The following is a 20,725-nucleotide window of genomic DNA, read 5'->3' as shown; positions in this document are numbered from 1 at the left end:
ATTACATCCTTCAAAAATGACTACCTGAATACTCATTTATGCCTACCACTAGGAAAGCTTTACATAATTTCTGTAATCACTGATTCTTTGTTGAGGATATAAATCAGCAAAAGCAGAAAATCGTCAGCAATTCTGACTTTAAAATAACCTAAGAGATGTAAATAATCATACTATTTTAAAAAGGTGTATAAATCCTCCTCCACATATTTATCCACCGTTTGTTTTTAACTGAAAATGATTTGAATTCATATTACAATAAAGACTCGAAGCCTCAACAAGGTTTTTTATTTATTTTGGACTAATTGCATGCACTATAACCCCCCACACACAAAAGCTGGGTTATTGTCTTGCTGGATCATCTTGCAAATATAAAATGCAATTGTACCTTTAATAATAAAAAAAAAGTCTAAGAAGAGTTTAAAGCATTGATATGCTTTGTGTGGATTAACGGCATGCACTTTGTGGTTCTATGCCAAATTGCAGGTGATGCAACCTTTATGACCAGTCACTCCTGCTGACTGGTTGTAAAGTGGACTATGATCTGTAACTGGGTGCAAGGTGAAGGAGAAGCTGTGTGCAAACCAGTGACTTGCTGCATGTTTTCCCCTATGCTTGCCTTGTTTCCAGAGTATGTGTAAGTACATATTCATAGATATTTATTTACAAAAATGAACCTTATCTTTGTGCTTCTCCGGAGTTGGTCTCATGCTGAAGTTGCGTTTATGTAAGATAAGGAATGTAAACCCATCCCACTTTTTTTTTAAGTAGAAGTCGGAGAAAGAATTTTGAAAAATGAATCATTTATTGGTCCTCATACATCACACCACAGCCGTGCTTTACATGTAACTGATGTGCCTGAAAACATCATGCCTTTTACATTTCATCAGACACTCTCCTCATAGGGAGGTTTCAGAGAATATCTTCATATAGTAAAAGAACACAACACAGTCATCGCATACAAGAGAGCACAGGTGGTGTTAGAGGGTCCAACACCATCTACAGAAAACTGGGATGAATAAACACAGCTGGTGTAAGTGCGATCTGTAGGATGGTGGGACTTGTGAGGATTTCTTAGTTGGCCTGGTTAAGGAGCTTCTTGATGTCTCCATCGATGTCGCTGGTGAGGAACCTCCTGCTGTAACGTTTGAACGGGACTCCATCTGGGCCGATGAGGAACTTCTCAAAGTTCCAGGACACGTCGTTCCTGCACACTGGACTCCAGATGATGAACTTAGGGTCGGCCATCAGGGATGAAGAGTCGTCACTGGGGAATGGGAGCTGCTCCCTCAGGAACACAAACAGGGGATGGGCATCCTTCCCATTCACATCAACCTTCTCAAGGAGCTGAAACTTTGGCTCGAAGCCATTTCCAGGACGGACATACTTGAGAGACTGGAGGATTTCTTCATTCTTGCAGTTCTCCTGCAGATCGATTATAAACAATATAAATTATTAACTATCATATGTGACCTCTGAATCAGGAAGAACCTGAAACAAAAGACTCACTTCCTCCTTTAAACAAAGAAGCTTTAGATAATTTGAGCCTGCCCGATAACCATCTATTTAACAGTTACTAGTTTTATGTCACAATGATTACCTGGATCAGTATTTACAAGTATAACGATGACTTACAAACGGTTTACTACGAGAAATCGTTGTGTTGTTGGTCGTTACTCCAACCACAATTTCCTCTTTTTCTTAATAAAATCTGGAACTACTCACAACGACTAACACACGGAAAGCAAATCATCGCATATTAGACGCATTTTTCTAATTCAACCATTAACCCCAAATAAGTAAATTATCTAAATGTCTGAGTTCTAAATAAGCTATTTCCAAGATAACACACCATTGAAAACAACAGCAACAAACTTGGAGTTATTAAAAGAAAGAAAAGCAGCAAATTACAATCAGATCTGTAGTTAGATTAATGTTAACTTGCCCACCTGATGTCCGAACTGGTTACAGGGTACTCCCAGGATAACGAGCCCCTTGCTGGCGTACCGCTCGTGGAGCTCGTTCATTTGGGTGTAATCCCTGACGGTCGTCCCTCAGAGAGACGCCACATTCTCAATTAGGACAACTTTGCCCTTTAGAGAGGAGAAATTAAAGGTTTCTCCAGATAACAGTTTAGCAGTGATGCTGTAAAATCTTGAAGCCATCTTCCAAGTGTTTCTTCTCACCAACTTCCTTCTGAATGTGCGTCTCCTTCAGTTTTGTTGGCGAGTCTTGAACTCTCAAAGACTGTTCTGGCTGTCAAGATAGTTCACGCCCTGTACTTGCAAAACGACGTTTGTATGACATGCCGCCTTTCTGGAATATTTCAAAAGAATGTAGGCATGAATTACAAGCGGAAAGAAAACAACACCATAAATATGAAAGCGTTGTATATTCAACGTAGCTATGTTTTATTTTCACAATGTACACCGTATTTAGAGTGAGTAATATTTTTCACATGATATCAGTGTATGATAACTTAGAATGTGGTTTGCTGGAAGCAGCAAAATACGTGAAAAAAGGTGGGGTTGATAACTTAATTCTTCTAATTTGTATTTGCTTTACATATTAGGGAAGAGCGTTTAGTCAATAACAATTCCTTGTTATTACTCAAAGCAGATGCAATTTTACATATTACAGAATACCAAGTTGTTTTTGCATGCTGTAGGATGCAATATCAGATGTAAGTAATGGTGAATCTGGCTGGGAAGGGCTGCCAAATTTATAGTGTAAGCATCTGATGGGGTGATGCTGCAGGTCACCACATTCCAGTTTAAGATTGATGATGTTCTCAACTCTCACTTCAAACATCAATCTTTTTTGCCCAGCCTGACACAAGCTGAGTATGGGGGAGACTTAACAACCATATGATGGAGACAGGTCTTGAAAAAGGTCCTCAAAGTGGCCCCAGTTAAGTTATAAAGAAATGGCTGATCATTTCAAACTAACTGTGGCTGGTGCAGTCTAATATATATATATATATATATATATATATATATATATTCATTTAGATGCAAGACATGTATGAATATGAAAAAAGAGAAGAACCACAATCAATGACTGACTAACATAATAATATTTATAAATATAATAAATTATTTAACATTTATTAATTAATTTAAGACCTCCAGTGCAGTTTCTGTCATCTGCAGAAAAACTCTGAGTGCAGTTGGCAGTTATAGGGCATACCAATGATTTAGAAACTTTGTACATGGGTCGATCACTTTGTGGGATGAAGCAGAAATAATCACCTCTTCTTGTACACAATCAAAACAAATTGTGATGATAGTAGATTCCATGAGGAAACAGGAGTAAGCAAAGCCCTGTTTAAAAGAGGTGGATGTTGTGGAGGACAAATACCTTAGAATTCAACCTAACTCTATTTCTTAAGTTGAGATCTTTCAATTTCTGCACCAAGATGTTGCATATCTTCTATAAGTCTGTTATAGAAAATGCAATCTGCTTTGCAGCCATCTGTTGGGGCAGTGGTGTCACAGTCAGAGACAAATGAAAACTGAAGAAACTGATGAAGAAAGGTGACTCTATGCCAGAAACAAGCCCTAAAGATGATTATCCAGAGAAGAATGCTGCACAAGTTGTTGAACATAATGAGGGAAATTCTTTACGTCCTCTAAAAAAACAAAACAAACTGTGAGAAAACAATGCAGTGTGTTAAGTGTGAGGTTCTTCAGGTTTACTGCAAGACGGAGCGTTACAGGAAGTTATTCTTTACAAATGCCATTGCCCCCTGGGACAGTCTGAAAAAAAACAACAAAAAACCAGTACAAAGTTAGAATTATCCTCAAAAAAAAAAAAAAAAAAGTTAAAAGTATTTTTCCATGTAAGATATATATATATATATATATATATATATATATATATATATATATATATATATATATATATATATATATATATATATATATATATATATATATATATATATATATAGTACTCATGCCAAATTACATCTAAATTGTATGTATTTATGAATGCTTACAAGATTTTCCTCTTTAGTGTTTCCTTTTGTATTCAAACATTAACTTGTTTAACTCTGTTTTGGGCTACTCATATTATTCCACGTGATAAAAGTAAAACAGGAGCACATAAATCACTCCGACTTCTTAAGTCAACTTGGTTGTCTCAAACGAAGCAGAAATTAAGAATACAGGAAATAGGAGAGAATGATCTCGATAGTATTTACTCTTCGACGTACATGCTGGGTTGGTGCATTTTGAACCACGGCGTACACCGGAGTTGCTCCTCTTATCTTCGTAACTGTAGAGTCCAAACCCCGCATGATGCCATTTCATAAAAACATACGCCCCAATGCTGACCAAAACCCTGTAAAACATGTTATTAACGTTGTAACCTGTAATTTCCTATTTTATCAACACAATATTAGTTTGACAGAATAAGTCGGTACAGTGGTATTTAAAATTTTATTACATGGTATGTAGTTGCTGCGCTGCGCAATAGTGGGAGGATCCACCGTGACGCAGTTCACGCGCCTCTCACTGGCGCGGAAGTTTGTTTTGTAACTGCAATCTGCTGGTCGTCTGTGGGCTTATTTTCTATATATAAAAAAGTATGTTTCGATTTTATTATTCAGAATTATTCTGTTAGCTAACAACACAACCTCGATATAACATTATATCAGTAATGGGCGTTTCTGTTAATAGTCGCTAAATTATTAACTATGTACAGTTATTAGCTATCATGTCATGCATGATTAGCTTCTTTTTAATGAAGATTACCAACCTTTTTAACACCTTTCTTATCGTTATCAGATGATGCGCAAAAAGCGACGCTCTTCTGTCGAAAAGGGGGAAGGAGCTTCTACAACCACCAGTAAGTTTATTTTAGCCTCAAAGCTCATTACTGTGATATTCTCCAGCTAATCTTAGACTAATAAAAATAACAAAGTGTCAAGAATGTTTAATGTCTCTAAATGTATACTTAGATTAGGCACTGAAGTGGAAGTTAGTCTTTATATGTTATTCTCTGTCTTTAGAAGCAAAGAAGAGTCGCAGCAATGGTCGCCAGACCAAGGAGCCTGTATCAGAGGAGACAAATGAAGGTGTTTTTGTAGTATTTGTGAGGGAGGCGGGTGTCACCTTAAAACAAGGTGGCACATCCAATGAGATTGGTAAGCTCACACTACTAACACATGATCAGTGAACGATGTCAGATGTTCATCTGTGTCTTCTCTCTTCCAGCTGTTGACCAAGTAGTTTTCCAGAAGCGGATACAGCAGCAACTACAGAAGAGTCCCAGGTATCCCAGTGTGAGTATAAGCCCCGCACTTACCCCTGTGCTAACACACTAAGCCCTAATACAAATGCATTTGTCTCTGGAGGTGTTGCTCACGTTTATCTGTTGCCATGCCACTGCTCAGGTCATGCAGGAATTTGTCGCTGGATTGGAGGCTTACATTGAAAATGATGACAGATTTAGGAACTGCCTCCTTCCGTGTGTCCCTCAGCTGTCTGGCGGAGACTCCAGGTAATAATAATACAAACACTCAGGGCTGTGGCATTTGACACTGCAGCTAGAAATTCATGTCAGGGATTATATATGACAGGCTGACATGTTTTTCTCCCTGCTGCAGTTCTGTCAGCTCGTTCCAGGAAAGTCTGCTGCGAATGTTGTTGGGCATTGAGATGCTACAGGTGCATCACATCTTCATAAGAATATCACACAGCAAAACAAACTCTGCATCCTTCTTCCTGCTTTAAAGAGTGTATTCATGAACAATTTCTCACACATATTTTTTTGCAGACTTTGATAATTAACATGTTGCTAGAGAAACTTCCCGAGTTCATGCTTGATGGGTCAGTATTTCATCCGTTCATTTATCTTTAAAAATAGTTTTCTACACGTTTTCTAAACTCTCGGTGTGCCTCACAGCGCCGGTGATGGAGGACTCAGTATTCCACGCATGATAATTAACCAGCTCAAATGGCTAGACAGAGTTGTGGACAGCAAGGTAATATTCCTCTAATTCTATGTTTTGCTGCAGCTTGGCGTGTCACACCCAGTGAGTTTATTGAAGATGTTTTTTGTTTGCTGAGCTGTTCATTTTGTGCTGTAATTATGGTCTCCGCTTGCAGGAGCTGGCAGTGAAGCTCATGGAGCTGGTTTCAGCAGCACCCGTGGAGGTTCAGCGGGACATCATCACCAGTTTACCAGAGATACTGGAAGATTCCCAGCACAATGATGTAGCCAGAGAGCTCAAGTATGAACTATAAGCCTGTATGACTATTTATTTATTTTTGTGTTGCACTCAGTCTGCAGGTTTAAGGTTTCTTTTGTTATCTGTAGCTCCGTTCTCCAGGAGAACACTCAGTTGACTGTCCCAGTCCTGGATGCTCTCTCTAGTCTCAACCTCACTTCATCATTACTGACAGAGGTACAGCTTTATTCAGACATTCATGTATCTGCATGCACACACACGTTTATTGCGCTATAGCTGCTTACTGTCTGCTGTCTCAGGTCCGTGTGTCTGTTATGGCCATGCTGGCGGCCGTGCAGCTGGAAGACCTCCCTGTAGTGGTGAAGTTCATCCTGCATTCTGTCTCAGCCTCTGATGCAAACGAGGTCAGACATCCTGTCACGTTCTTGACATTTTGCATTATTTAAGTTGGGATCAAAACCTAAGAATTGTTTCTCTGTGAATAGGTGGTGTGTAATCTCCGTAAAAAGCTAGACCTGGAGCAGTGTGTTCTTCCTCCTGTGCTGCAGGCCTCTCAGAGTCGTATGAAGAGTAAAGGAGCTTCACTGTAAGATCCTGCACCACCAACTCCACCTCAGCTACTGCTCAGTATCGAAAACTGTGGCCCAGAGTGGGATTGCAGGAGGTCAGAAAGTTCCTCATGATGTGTTTTTGTGTATTTGATGCAGGCCTGCTTCCACAGCAGCAGCTGCCAGCAGTCAGGACAGCATCACGTTGGTTCTGGACTGCATCAAGTCAGCGGTGCGCTTCCAGAAAACCATTTCTGAGGCTTGGCTCAAGGTATGTTGTTAATCTGTTCTCAAACCCCTTCCTGTTAATAAACTGATACATGAAAATAAATATATCGATTGGTATTTTATTAAATCCAGATTCTAAAAAACGTTTGAATGCTGTATAAAATATCCTTAAAAACAAAATGCAGTAATTTGCTTAAATTATTAAATAAAAACCATACAAAGACAATATGCTCAAAAAAGCTATTATTATTATTTAAAAATATGTTTATCATATTAACATGTTACTGTGTAAAAAGGTTGTGATTAAATATTCTTTCAACAAAACTGAAAGTGATGGATTGCTGCTTGTGAGACATGTAGGATGTAGTCTGACATTGTCTTGCTAAAATAAGCAAAGTTTTCCCTAAAAATCTGGATGAATGTCACATAAAAACGATGTAAAAATTGTTCCGTATTTATGTTTTTGCCTTGTGCAATAACTCAGCATAGAGGATGTAGTATCCTTGATTTCCAAAATTTAATTTTATTTAAAATTTTCATTCTTTATCCTTCAGACCACAGAAATTTTGTTCTTCATCTCAGTCCATCTATAATGAGTTTGGGCCCAGAACCAAACACTAGTGTGTTTGGTTCTTGTTTATGTGTTTTATATTTATTTATTTTTTTACAGCGATAGAGTAGAAACTGTTCACTTAAAAATGATTTCAAGAAGCGTTTCTGATCTCATGCAGTAATTTCCACTGCTGAAAACCAGCAGCTCTGGTGTTTTGGTCAAACTACTCACATATAAGATGTCTGGAGAAATCAGATTATTAATGTTGTTATGTAGCATAGATTTTAAAACCCTCTTTCTTTGCAAATTTATATAGTTTTTCATTTATTTTTTAAAAGCATTTTCAAACCTATTCAGTCATATTTCTTATGATCCAGCATTAAATTTGAAGTGAGCAAATATTTAGAAAAACAAGCAAAAAAAAAAAAAAAAAAAATCCCAAATAAACAAAAACTGCAAACATTTAATTTGCTGTATTTGTGAAGCTTGTAAATTGATTGTTTTTTCACTTATGTTTAACATAATATTCCGTCAGCCGGAGACGGAGACGGGCTTGTACGTGACCACCTGTTTGTTTTCTGCTTCTGAGCTGCTGTTTTAACTTTGATTGTCTTTTGTTATCAGGCAATAGAGTCTGTGGACCAAGTGGAAGACCATAAAGTGAGTTCAGAGTTCCTGAAAAACACTTCCTGGAGGGCTGGGACCCTCACAGGACAGTAAATTTGTAAACATTTATTGATTAAAAAAATAATTGTAATAATAATTGATTATTCACATTCTCATGCTGCCAGATCAGCAGTCCCTTAAAACTATAAAGAGGTTTCATCATGTACAAATATCCCTAAAGTTGTATTACTAGGATTTGTGCAAACATCTCTACATCATCACGCCAGGTTATAGATCTGCTGGTGCTCTTCATCCTCCACTCCACCAATGCCAACCAGAGCCGGCGGGGAGCAGAGAGGGTGTTGAAGCTCAAAGTGAGGACTGGACTCTTCCAGGAGGCTCTGCTACAGAAAACCTTCAGGGATTACGCTCAGGTGGATCAGTATGCACATCTACAAACCTCCTGTCCTCATGCTGTTCCTGTTGTGTTGTATGTAATTTGCTGGTTACGTTGCAGGTCATACGAGGGTACTTCCCCTCCATCTTGGCTCTGGCTCAGAGTTTGTTGCGCTCCCCCGACCCCTGCATTGTGCCTTTTGGTGGGCACATGTACCGACATTCATTCACTGCGTTTGACTCTTACTGCCATCAGGTAGGTTTAGGATTTATTTTATGTAGGTATTTATTCTAAAAAGGCTCAGATTAATTTTAATTCTACCTTGTTTTATGTTTTCTAGGAGGTTGTGGGTTCTCTGGTGACCCATGTGTGCAGTGGTGTGGGTGGGGAGGTGGACGTGGCTCTGGAGCTGCTCTGTGGTCTGGTTACAGAAAAACCCTTGGAAATGGCTCTGTATGCTGTTTTTGTCAAGGTACTGTGACAATCTAAATCTTTTTGTTGCTTACATATTCACCTTAGTTTTTAACCAACCGGGACGTGTGTCACAGGGAATCTTGGACTACATGGACAACCTCACACCGCAGCAGATTCGAAGACTTTTCCACCTTCTCAGCAGACTGGCGTTTGGGCAGCAGCAGCAAGGGTCTCACATCCAGGTGCACAATCACAAATTTAGAGACACTGCTAGATGTTTTCAACTTGACATGTGCCTTCTGTCACCGTCCTTTCCTTCTGATCCGGTATTCTTGTTCTCTCTTCTCATAGGACGACATGCACATAGTGATCCGCAAGCAGCTCTCCAGCACCGTGTCCAAATACAAGCGTATTGGCATCATTGGTGCTGTAATGATTATCGGCAGCATGGGGGCCTGCAGGTAAAAAAAAAGGGGTTTCATGCTTTTAAATGGAATTTTTCTGCTCATCTTGTGATCTCATCTGAACTTTTCTTGTTTGCATCACATTCTCTGTCCTCGTCTTAATCCCAGACAAAAAGGCAAGGAGTCCCAGAATGTCTCGTTGTCCCAGGAAACATTCAGACAGGTACAGGTGTCTTCAAAGCTCTTTTTGCTCTGCATAAACCCATTTAAACCCACTGATATCAGATTTTGCTTTAAATAAACAAAGTGACAACTATTCAGTCCCACTTGGAATTGCATTACAAGTATTTATCAGTTTCATCTTTAATCTGCAGTGATTTGAATAGTTTACGTGGGTAGACGTGCTCTTTTACATCGAGTCTGCTGCTTTCATCTCACGTGGAGGCTCCAAAACTAACAGGAGTCCCAGTTTGTAGATATGAAGAGATGCATTGGATCTGTTTAGTCACTTTTAACAACTTGCAGCCTTTACATTTATTCCTGCAGTGGAGGTCTGACTAAAGTAATAATGAGTTTTATTGTCAGAAAGTTGTTGAAAATCAGAAATTCCTTCCTGCTGTCATGGCCTCAGGGTTGACTCCATTTGTATCGGCACTCTGAGGGTGATCAGCTGCTGTTGGCGCCCACTGCCACAAACTGACTCAAAGAAAGTGACAAATGAAGATGCCACAGTATAATTTTAAATAAATACGATATGAAAAAACAACGAGGCCTGGAAGTCAGCAGTAGCATTAAAAAAAAGGAAAACCTCCTGTTTCACTTGGTGAATGTGGGCATTCATTGTTCAAATTATTGTGTTTACACATCTACCCATCAAGTCAGTGTTTATGATCAGACTGAAGAAATGTCTAACCAACCTGGCTCAGATTTTTGTATCCTGACATCAGCAAACTATATCAAGTTGCTGTTGTAATTGAAAAGACACCTGCAACAAAGTGACTACGCTAAAGGCACGTCTGTACAGCTAAAGATTCTTTCCAGATTTACCTGTAAAGCAGACGATTTATTTTTGCATCTGTCCATGGACTTTTGTTTACAATAACTCATGCTTGTAGCTGAAAATTCTTGTCAGTACTTCTTTCAATCAGGATTTGATATCACGTATGTGCCTTCCACCTTCTAGTCTTTGTTGTCGATTTCTACATATTTCTGTGTTTTCCGTGATGCAGGTGACGGCTTTGCTGGAGCTGGTGAAGTCGAGCAGTGAAAGCTCTCCTGAGGCTGCAGCTCTGTACTACGATGAACTGGCTAATCTGATCTGGAGCTCAACTCTAGATCCACAGGTTCAGGTGTGTCTCACTGATTCAGTAGCTTGCAGAATCATCATTAGCAACATTAACCTGCTGGTTATCCTCATTTATATGATGTTAGTCTCACATCATTGTGGAGACACTTTGGCCAACTCTTCATTACAGAGATTTGAGTTCATTCATTTATCCTGTTACACCACTTATACCAGATTTGGACTTTGGGTCATTGCAACACCTTGATTCTTTCCTTTTATAGTTATTCTGTTGCATATGTTCTCCTGTCTTGGACTCACTGTCTGGTTGCATTGCTTTTTTTATGAAACCTTTATTTAATCGTATTAAAGTCCCACTGAGATCAATATCTCTTTTGGAAGGGTGATCTGGCTAAGGCAGCACCCTTCATGAAAAAATTGGAAAAGTACATTATAAAAATACAATTTAATTAAAATGACCAATAATTTAGCAATTTCAGACAGATCAACAGGTTTTAAAGTGCAGTGGCTGGATTGATAGATTGTTAAGGTGCATGTAGTTAAGTTAAAAACTCAAAAGATTCTCGCTGTCTGGAAAGTAAGAACATCTTCAGCTCGGTTCAGACAATAGTGATAAAATGTAAAGCACTATGATAAACAGTGATCAGAGATTGCAGACATTTGGTTGTGGTATTTGTGTACAAAACATCTTGCATGATTATTTTTTTCAAAGCTGTTAGATAGTGTTTGTGCTGATATGCTGTGTTTGGTTTAGGGCAAACATATGGTTTTATTAAAAAACCTTACAAACAAACCACAACTGTTTGTAATCATTGAGCTTTAACATAACACGAAAACGGAGGCCTGTAGATTAAAACAAGTTGATCTTTAAACATGCACAGGGGAGAGCTTGCTATGACGTCCGCTCTTGGCTTCTACTCAGATTAGCAGCTGTCTTGAATGTTTTCTTCTTATTACCAGTCTTTACTCACTTTAAAATGATAAACTTCTGATTGTTTGCAAATGGACTTATAACCCTTCCCAGACTGACGGGCAGCCATAATTACTTCTCTAAGATCATTGCAGATGTCTTTCCTCCTTGACACCTGAATACTCCAGCTAAGCAAACTGCCAAAGCCTCTGCTTTTATAGGGGTGATTACACTTACAGTAATGATGAGCAAATGCTTTTGATTAGCTGTAGCTAGCTGCTACTTACCCTCCTAATTCATATGTAAATAGTTGGGTGAACTTTGTATTTCACACATTGCTTCACGTTTTTTGCTTATTTTTATAAGAATAGATAAATAAATCAATAATAACCATGTACAATGTCAAACATTTATCTTATTTACCTTTTTTGTCAAATCCTAGACTTGCAAGAGGGTGGAATGACATGTAGCTGTGCTTGTTCACATTTTAAATGATATGAAATGTAGGTATATTTAAATGTATTTACCTCTGGAATATTAAACTAATCCGGCTCTCTCTTCTGATAGGACATGATAGGAAAGAGTGTCCTGGATGACTTCCAGGACGACTTTGTAGTGGACCTTGGGCCAGAAATAACAGGGTTAGTACTGCACAGCTAGCAGCATTAGAGGTCACCTCTTGGTTAATGATGTATTCCCATCAGTAAACAATCTCAATGTTTGTTTCAGTTCCCTCCCTTTTCCAGCTTGTGTGATGTACAACTTGGATGATGAGGAGAGTCAGGGAGGCATTGCCATCAACCTGCTGCCTCTGCTGGCTAAAGACATCCAAAACAAAGGAGAGCAGCAAACTCAAATCAAGAAGGGACAAAGGTCCGTCACACTTCCTCCAACCATTTCAAGACTGACAGCAAAAACATTTGAACAATAATGAACGCTTTAGTGGATGAAATCACTGAGATTTTGCAGTGGATTTTCTTGTGTCTCGACAGGCGAGCGTCTCCTCTATGTTTGTCTCCATTTTTTCGTCTCCTGAGACTTTGTGAGGAGAAGCAGCATCAGGGAGACCTGGATGAGATTGATGCCCTCCTGGGTGAGGAAGATATGGAAGAAGGGACACTTTTTTTGTATTAGTTGTTTATGTCATCTGTAGCTGTGAAACAATATATATATCTTTGTTTTTACTTTTGTTGAAATGCAGGCTGCCCTCTGATCCTGACAGACATGGATGTAGTGGAGAAAGTTGAGAGCCTGTCAAAAGCTGAGCGGGAGTTCCTCTGTACTCTGCTCTTTCACACCATCAACTGGTTCAGAGAGGTAACTGCATGTTTATGTTAAAAAGGTAGAGTTCACTCAGTAGATGAATACATGACTGAAGCTGTTTGTTTTCATAGGTTGTGAATGCTTTCTGCAAACAAAAAGAAACTGAGATGAAGATGAAGGTGATGACTCGCCTGCAGAACATCACTTACCTGCAGACGTTGTTGGAAAAGGCTCTGGCAGGTGTGTTTTAGTTGTGCAACATTAAGTGTGCCTGTTTTGCTATGCAAGGTCATTTCTTCTAAATATTTATCTCTATCCCTCAGGAACGCCTGGCTATGTTCCACCTGTTTGCAACTTTGATGGAGAAAGCACGGAGGGTTTTGCTGTTGGTTCCACTGTTCCTGCGAGTAAATCAAAAAAAGGTAACTGTATTCACTATAACTTGTGTAGGTGGAATCTTTACGTACAACAGTTTAACTCAGGTGTGTTATTCAGATGGCACAGGAAAGAAGAGGAAGGCTCCTGGTAAGAATTCCACAGAAGGCAGCTCTCAGCCTGAGGAGGCGACAGAAGCAGATGAAACTCAGCAAGTAAATGTCTACCTTTTTATATAATGCTGTTCAAAGTAAATCAGTGAGTTAAAAAAAATTACTTTTTTGTGCTGAAGGAGCAGCCAGAAAAGGAGAAAGAAAAGGAGATCCGATCAGGCGTCAGCTTGATGGCCTACAGGCTGTTTTTCAGGGAGCTGGACATGGAGGTGCTCAGTGTTCTCCAGTGTGGCTTGCTTTCACGTTCGCTGCTGGACTCAGAGCTCCACACCAAGGTAAGTTCATACCGGAGTGCAATTATTCTGATTTTAATGTATTTAATTTACCATGCCAAAGTAATATTATTTACATTGCTGAGGTGCGAGAAGAGGTTCTGCTGGGTCCTGCTGAGCTTGTCTTCCTGCTGGAGGACATGTTTCACAAATTGGAGTTCAGTCTTGCGGCTGCATCTGCCAAGAGAGCCCCTTTTCTGAAGGTACAAAAACAAGCACATGCAATAATGATGTCGCAAATATCACATGACAGAAACTATAGTCATGTCTTGAAAAGGTTCAGTACTTTATTAAAGCATCAGATAGTTATGTGAAGGTGGTGGAGTCCGCGGTGTTCCATGGTACAGCCTCAGCTTACGGGCTACAACTTACTTACACCATATCCTGCAGACTGTGCAGGACCACAATTTCTGGTAACCACTACTCTGAGAAAAAATGTTTTTTTTTTTTTGTTTTGTTTTTTTAACCAAACTGCAGGGGTCAGGATTTAACAGCAGGACCTGAATGCAGCAGACTGTGAAAATGAGTGTGTTCACCCAGGTGTTATGGTAACATACCTGGCGATTGGTACTGGAAATAGAAAATAGCTGTAATTACTGTTTATTTACCCCTTCTTTATTTTCAAAGACATTATAAAGCACTGTGTGTTTAAAAACAAGCGTGTGAACTTGAGTAGCGTTACTTCATGCCGGTGTCCTCTCTGCATGGTGCTCATTAGTAAATGACACCGAATCGTAGAGATTCTCATACTGGGCTTAGATTAAACAAGTGCACATAAATTAAACAATTTAAATTCAGTCATTTGTTTTTTGTTTGGTTTTGGAACATTATGGAACATCTGACATTTTCTCACAAACTCTGTAGATTACAGAACTGGTTTCTTTTTGGTATTTTGTTCAGCATGTAAATTTTGGCCTGGCCTGTATTCTCCATAACTGTCACTTTCAACCTAATGAATCATATTCTTGTGCAGGGAAGAGCTGATAAAAGTGTGGGCTTCTCCCACTTACTACAGAGGAGCTCCAAAGATATTGTCTCCTGTTGTGTGCAGCTGCTGCCAGCACTTTGCACACACCTGGAGAATTGTCACAACCATTTTCAGGTAAAAAAGATTACTTCACTTGAATGGAAAGTCTTTTCCATCTTTTACGTTTCCCCAAAAGACCGTCGCGTTTGCTTTTATCTGTTGCAGACACTGCTATCTGAGAACAACGGCGTTGTGGATGGGCCCGCTACTGATCTGCAGGAGCACCAGTTAATGTCATCAGGCTACCAGCTGCTCCTGCAGGTCCTGAACACCACCTTTAGCTGGTGAGGACAACCAGCATCATGCTGGAAACTAAGAGCCTGCTAGTTTGAAGCATTAGAGCAGCCTGTCTCTGAATTTTTATACTTGATTTGGATGTGTTTTGTGTATTCATCTGTGCACCTGTCAGGTCTGGCTTCAGTCAGCCAGGACAGCGGAGCTTATGGAAGAAGGCTCTGGGAGTTTTAGCCGGACGCATTAAAGAAGGAGGTGCTGAGCTGAGCCTGGAGCAGCTTGTGAAGTGAGTGATTAAATTATATAGCCAGACAGAATAAACTACTGCGCATGATTAGATTAGCTTTTTGTAAAAGTATCAGTACTTTGAATAAACAGTCTTCTTAAGAGCAGTGGTAAACAGTTCTGCAGAAGAGGATATGTAGAGTGCAAACAGAACAACATGTTGAACATTCAATAGTTGGACTGAAACAGCTTCATTTTAGATCCTTTACTGTGATTTGTGTCTCTGTTTTGACAGAATTAATGTATTTATTTCAACCTTTTTTTTTTTTTTTAGACACAGCTTTGAGTACCTGCTGAATTTCCGCAGCACGATGCCAAACCTCAGCACAGCTCTGTGTCTCTCCCAACTTCTGTCCACGGTGTCAGAGAAAGGAGGAAATTCTGCCGCTTACAGAGCACAGAGTGGTCAGCCTCATTTATTTCCTCATTTTAATCTTTTTATTCAACTATGCGGCTGAATATGATCATAATGAGGCGATTTTTATTTGTCCCCCTTTTTATTTAGCTTCCCTTGCGCAGCATTTCCTGAGCCAAGTTTGGGTGACAGCTAGCGGAGAGAGGGAGCGAGGGAACAAATTCAATGAAGCACTTCATGCTCTCCTGAGGTGTGTATGCAAATCATAAATAGGACTCTAATACTTAAAAGCCAAAAATAGTCAGCTGAAAGCAACCAGAGTGCTTGTGTTGCAGTTTCACATAGTCAGACGAGAAATTCTTGTTCTTGTCAGTATATTAGCCAGTGAGATAAAATAACATTGCAGTCCATAGATGCCAAACATAAAGTTGTTGTTGTTACTGTTTAAAAGGATCTACACTGTGTTGGCCTCAATAAAATAAATTAAATTTTAAAGCATTGTCTTTAAAGGAAATGTTGAGCTGTAAGATCAGGCAATACCTATAAATGTTTTAATGTCATAATAAGCAAACAAACTGGTTGAAGCCTCGAATGGGGAGGGGTTCGAACAGTGGCCTTTGTGTGGAGTTCTCTCTGACTTCCTTCCACCCTCCAAAGACATCATGATTGGTCACTCTAAATTCTCCCTTGGACTGAGTGTGAACATGATTGTTTGTTTCTCTATGCTCGCCTTGTGATGGACAGGTAACTTGCTAATTGCTGGGATAGGCTCCAGCTTCCCCTTGACCCTTATTTGGACTAAGTGGTTTAGAAAATTAATAAATAAACATTTTTTGAAAAGTTTGCAGTTAATTAGTTTTGTTCTCAAATTCCACTATTGGTTATAGTATATTGAGATTGTGTGAACCCTTCACAGGTAATAAAATCATTAACTAAATATAAGGCTTTACATTGATTTGAGGTAAAGTTGTCAGCATTAACACCTTAATAATGAGTGCAATCCAAGTTTAATTTAAACATGGGATGAGAAAAACAACATGCCACGGTTAAAGTACTGCATGTTTTCTGGATTCATGACTTCTAACCCCATCAGGGTGTCTTTATGCTTTCTTCACTCTGCAGCATCTACCTGGTCCATGTTGATGATGTTCTGAAGGCAGTGGAGGAAATTGCTGGAAAAGGAATCCCTGAGCTGATCAATGCAGCGAAGGATGAGAGCTCTGCATCATGGCCCACTCTCAGCAGGTAGACAAATTTCTGATGAAAATTTGTACCACAGAGCTGCGTAGCTGTATTGCATAACTCTCAATCTAGCTTATCACCCATTAGTTTATTCTGCTGATTATTCCCCTTCCTTGTCCTTTTTAGGCAGACTTTCCTGGTGTTTTACAAAGTGTTGATGGCAGAGCTGGATAAAGCTGTCAGGAAGATTCCTGCTAGCAAAATAAATGACAGCACTGAGGTCAGCCACTAGGTGTAATACTGTCTGCTCTCCAGTATGTCATATTTCATAATCTTTCTTGTGATGAAATGAGGAAAAACTGCAGAAGCTGTATCCATCTTTTAGGCTCAAAGTGAGAAGCTGCTGACATGGAACCTGGCTGTCAGAGATTTTCATATCATGGTCAACTTAGTGAAGGTATGTCCTTGTTTTTGTGGTCGTAAAATGGATGACATGAGCTGTTTTTAAGCATTTGCTCATTGTTTGGGTTTGATGGTCAAAGTTATGTCGTTGGTGAGGTTATTATCTTCACTGCTGAGTAAAAATTTTCAGTAGTTTAATTGTAATTTTTATTTTTAGTAGTTTTTAGATTCATGTGTCATTCTATCTTCATGGCAGGTGTTTGATTCCAGGCCAGTGCTCAACGTGTGCTTGAAGGTGAGCTGCTCTGCACGCTGGATAAAAGTTTGAAGTCTGACTTTTAGATGAATTGATTGTAATATTCTTGCTGTTAACAGTATGGTCGGCTTTTTCTGGAATCCTTCCTGAAGTTGGGGATGCCGCTTCTGGACTATAGTTTCAAAAAGCACAAGGTATAAAAGAAATAACATTACAGCAAAAACCAACAATTTTCTGAAAAACTTTGCAACGTGTTTTAGATACGATAGTATTTAGAAATGTCGGCGTGTAACAGCTGATGCAATGGTTATGCTTTTTTATATTTAAGCCCAGTTTATGCTTCTGCTTTACATTAATCATGAGTTAGCACTAAAGCAGAGCTAAACCCAGATAGTATCGTGTTTCTTTCTCACAAGCCATGTGTCTTTTTAAGGAGGATGTCCAGAGTCTGCTGAAGACCTTCCAGCTCAGCACTCGCCAGCTCCACCACATGTGTGGACACTCTAAGGTGGGGATAAATTCCCAGATTCTTGTTCATTCCTGTACTTTTCTGTATGTTTGCGTAGCGCCATGTCCTGATCAGAAAGAACAAATTGCTGACACTGTGGAAACAAAAGCTTCTGCATTAAGCATCATTGTCATAATGTGTTGGTTCTCAGATTAATCAGGATACCAACTTGACCAACCATGTACCGGCCTTGAAGAAGAGCCTCGAGCTGTTTGTTTACAGAGTGAAGGCCATGCTGGCGCTTAACAACTGCCAGGAGGCCTTTTGGATAGGCAACCTGAAGAATCGGAACCTCAAGGTAATGCATGGTTTAAGGTGCTTATTGTGCGTTCCAGTTCCAGGCTGAGATTTTGACGTCATTCACAGGTAGTTCCTGTTGGGCGCCTCCAATTTGTGAGCATCTACAAATGCCGCATTAAAACTGGAAAATCACTCACCCATTGTAAATCTAATTTTGGTGATAACGATTAATAAACCACACATATTTGCATATTGATTTTTCATGAACAAACCTGCTGTTCAACGTAATTATTAATGACAACTCACTGCTGTTTACACTAAAAACATCTTGGACACAAAATATAAAGAATTTTAATAAAAACAACAATGGACTACAAGCTGTACTGGATGCAGCCATCTTCAAATCTGGAATCTCGGGGTCCTCTGAAACTCACGGGTGTGCCGTTTGGAAAAACAAGATCATTTTGTTATTTCTGGTAAAAATTCTTCAGAATTCCGAGGACAACTGGAATGCACCATCAATGTGCATGTTGTGTTCATTAGACTTCAGAAACTCACATACAGCATTTTACAGGGTGAAGAGATTCTTTCTCAGAGGTCGCAAGGAAGTGATGATGATGACGATGATGAAGACGAGAACCGGGGTTTGCCATCGCCACAGGAACAAACAGATGAGGTACTTTGTTTATCAGGAAAAATGGAATTTAGCTGTATAACAGCGTGATGTGCAAAGAATGACAACACCAGTGTTTCTGCTGTCATTAACATATTGATTAGTATATAAATATTTATCACATAATACAACCATTTCAAAGTGCTTATGATGAAGAAAAATTCTATATAATATGTTGAGAATTGTAAATAAAAACTGTAGAGCTCACTACCAGGGATTTTTCTTAATGTTAGAATCAATGCACGATTTAAATTAGTTTGTATTTTGCTTTAAAACAACAAGCTGGGGAACGTTTGGATATCCAGGGGCACATAAAAGTCAGTTTATATGAGAATAACTTGTCAACAGCCTCCATCACCGTTAGAGTTGGAGCCTCCCGTTGTTAAGGGGCAGTTGCAACTGTAGAGGGCAGCGTCCTGATAAGATAACTGCTGGAGTTTCTCTGGAAAGCTAATGATTACACACTCACACAGTTAACAGGGAAACCATTTTATAACTTTGACTCTGTGTTATGCAGTGTTTGTAAAAACTTTAAATGTTTCTCATGTTTTTCTCTGCTGGCCCAGGAGAGTGACTCTGAGGGAACAAAGAAGGCTAAAAGAACAGAAAATGCGGATGAAGATGACATTACAGATGACTCGGAGTTACACTCAGAATAATATCAGCTGATTATTCCTTATTTCCAATCACCAGTTTGAGTTTTTGTGAAGTTTTAGAGCCCTTAGTGCTCGGTGGCAAGTGGTCTGCCTAAGGTTCAGCACTTTTTTTTTTTAGTTTATTGTTTCTTATACTTGCTGCAGTAACACTTTCAAGCACATTAACAAATAATTCATGAAATTCATTTATGAATGTAACTTAGGAAGGATGCCTTCTAATTGTGTATCTTCACTATATGTTCTGTTTTGGATAAAATGTATGATATATTTGTCAATAAAATTAACTTGATTTGTCAGTCAGTAAATGCAACATACGTCATGGTTTTTAAATTGAGAAATTTGTTTTGAATAATTTACATGACAAAATTATTATAACATCATTTCCATAAACTCCATGACACTGAAACAAGACTTATAAAATTACATTTGGTTGTATATCCCAGGTCTTGTGTGATATCAAATGAGCTAGTATTTTCCTAATTTAATACATTTTATTAAACCCCCCAAAATAAATAAATAAAAAAAACTTTATCATTTGCTGGAATAGTAGGTTGAATATAAGGTTGCTTACTCTGAATGAGCAAAAGTGAGACATGCCTGGAAAAAGAACATTATACGGAGAAAACACTGATCTTTGTTCTTCTTAAATCCCACAAAGAGGAACAACACTGATTAGCTTCAGTTCCAACGTCTTTCATGCTTTATGGTCCTGGAAACTTGTTTCTGATCATTTAAACAAAGGACTTGATTATTTAAAGTTCACAAAATTAAATAAAATTCTTAATGGTAGCATGCACTTGATATCAAGATCCTTATCCCTAAACATTGCTGCATCATTTGTAAACCCACGTATATGAAAACATTTAATATTGAAAAAAAGAGAAAAAAAAGAACATTATGGCATAAATGGCCTCCCCATAGCACACACACACACACACTACTGAAAGAATAAAGGAGTAGGTAGAATTAAGGATGTGACCTACTTAGGCTTTGAGGGGAAAAACCCACTTCAGAACTAGTCAACACTTAGTAGTAATAGTTCTCCCTCTGAACTGGTGCGCACCATTTTTGACTAAGAATTTACTTATTCAAACCAGAATAAAGTAATATTTTTTAAAATTGATGAAGAACAAATTCTGTTAGCAATGTTGTCTTTCAATATTTTGACATAAAATAATCTATAGTGAGACTGCCAAACAGTTTTAACTGTAATCAATCAGCTCGTCAGTTTTTGGTGTTGTTTTCCCTGGTTCCAGAAACTCTATTGG

The 20,725-nt window shown here is 38.9% G+C and overlaps 2 protein-coding genes across 4 annotated transcripts; one reads left to right on the top strand and one right to left on the bottom strand.

The window, feature by feature from the left end:
- Positions 1 to 788: 788 nt before the first annotated feature.
- Positions 789 to 2,219, bottom strand: gpx1b (glutathione peroxidase 1b). 2 transcript variants are annotated; one of them, XM_041978893.1, is made up of 3 exons: positions 1,947 to 2,219; positions 1,061 to 1,422; positions 789 to 993 (listed from the first exon to the last, which is right to left on the bottom strand). In XM_041978893.1, the coding sequence occupies exons 1-2, from the start codon at positions 2,160 to 2,162 to the stop codon at positions 1,072 to 1,074; spliced, it is 567 nt and encodes a 188-aa protein (XP_041834827.1). In that variant the 5' UTR covers positions 2,163 to 2,219; the 3' UTR covers positions 789 to 993; positions 1,061 to 1,071. The 2 variants fall into 2 exon arrangements, with proteins under 2 accessions (XP_041834827.1, XP_041834823.1); XM_041978889.1 differs by having other exon boundaries at positions 789 to 1,422; positions 1,947 to 2,218.
- Positions 2,220 to 2,313: 94 nt separating this feature from the next.
- On the top strand, positions 2,314 to 19,753 carry fancd2 (FA complementation group D2). 2 transcript variants are annotated; one of them, XM_041978863.1, is made up of 44 exons: positions 2,314 to 2,519; positions 4,788 to 4,848; positions 5,012 to 5,146; positions 5,217 to 5,284; positions 5,396 to 5,502; positions 5,609 to 5,669; positions 5,779 to 5,831; positions 5,908 to 5,986; positions 6,111 to 6,235; positions 6,322 to 6,409; positions 6,493 to 6,597; positions 6,679 to 6,779; positions 6,901 to 7,012; positions 8,147 to 8,182; positions 8,416 to 8,562; positions 8,646 to 8,780; positions 8,866 to 8,997; positions 9,074 to 9,181; positions 9,291 to 9,400; positions 9,512 to 9,566; positions 10,573 to 10,692; positions 12,124 to 12,197; positions 12,286 to 12,429; positions 12,549 to 12,649; positions 12,758 to 12,873; positions 12,951 to 13,059; positions 13,143 to 13,241; positions 13,315 to 13,409; positions 13,487 to 13,642; positions 13,726 to 13,842; positions 14,613 to 14,741; positions 14,832 to 14,950; positions 15,076 to 15,186; positions 15,460 to 15,590; positions 15,691 to 15,790; positions 16,663 to 16,785; positions 16,909 to 17,002; positions 17,108 to 17,179; positions 17,381 to 17,419; positions 17,500 to 17,574; positions 17,814 to 17,888; positions 18,040 to 18,186; positions 18,703 to 18,805; positions 19,366 to 19,753. In XM_041978863.1, exons 2-44 carry the CDS (start codon positions 4,788 to 4,790, stop codon positions 19,458 to 19,460), a joined length of 4,362 nt encoding a protein of 1,453 aa, XP_041834797.1. In that variant the 5' UTR covers positions 2,314 to 2,519; the 3' UTR covers positions 19,461 to 19,753. The 2 variants fall into 2 exon arrangements, with proteins under 2 accessions (XP_041834797.1, XP_041834806.1); XM_041978872.1 differs by lacking the exon at positions 2,314 to 2,519 and adding an exon at positions 4,065 to 4,585 and having other exon boundaries at positions 18,703 to 18,804; positions 19,368 to 19,753.
- Positions 19,754 to 20,725: the final 972 nt, after the last annotated feature.

Source organism: Melanotaenia boesemani, chromosome 3 (genome assembly GCF_017639745.1).
Source record: "Melanotaenia boesemani isolate fMelBoe1 chromosome 3, fMelBoe1.pri, whole genome shotgun sequence".
In the NCBI taxonomy this organism is placed as follows: Eukaryota; Metazoa; Chordata; class Actinopteri; order Atheriniformes; family Melanotaeniidae; genus Melanotaenia; species Melanotaenia boesemani.
Note: the sequence above shows the minus strand (reverse complement) of the source record. Positions and strands in the feature narration are given on the sequence as shown.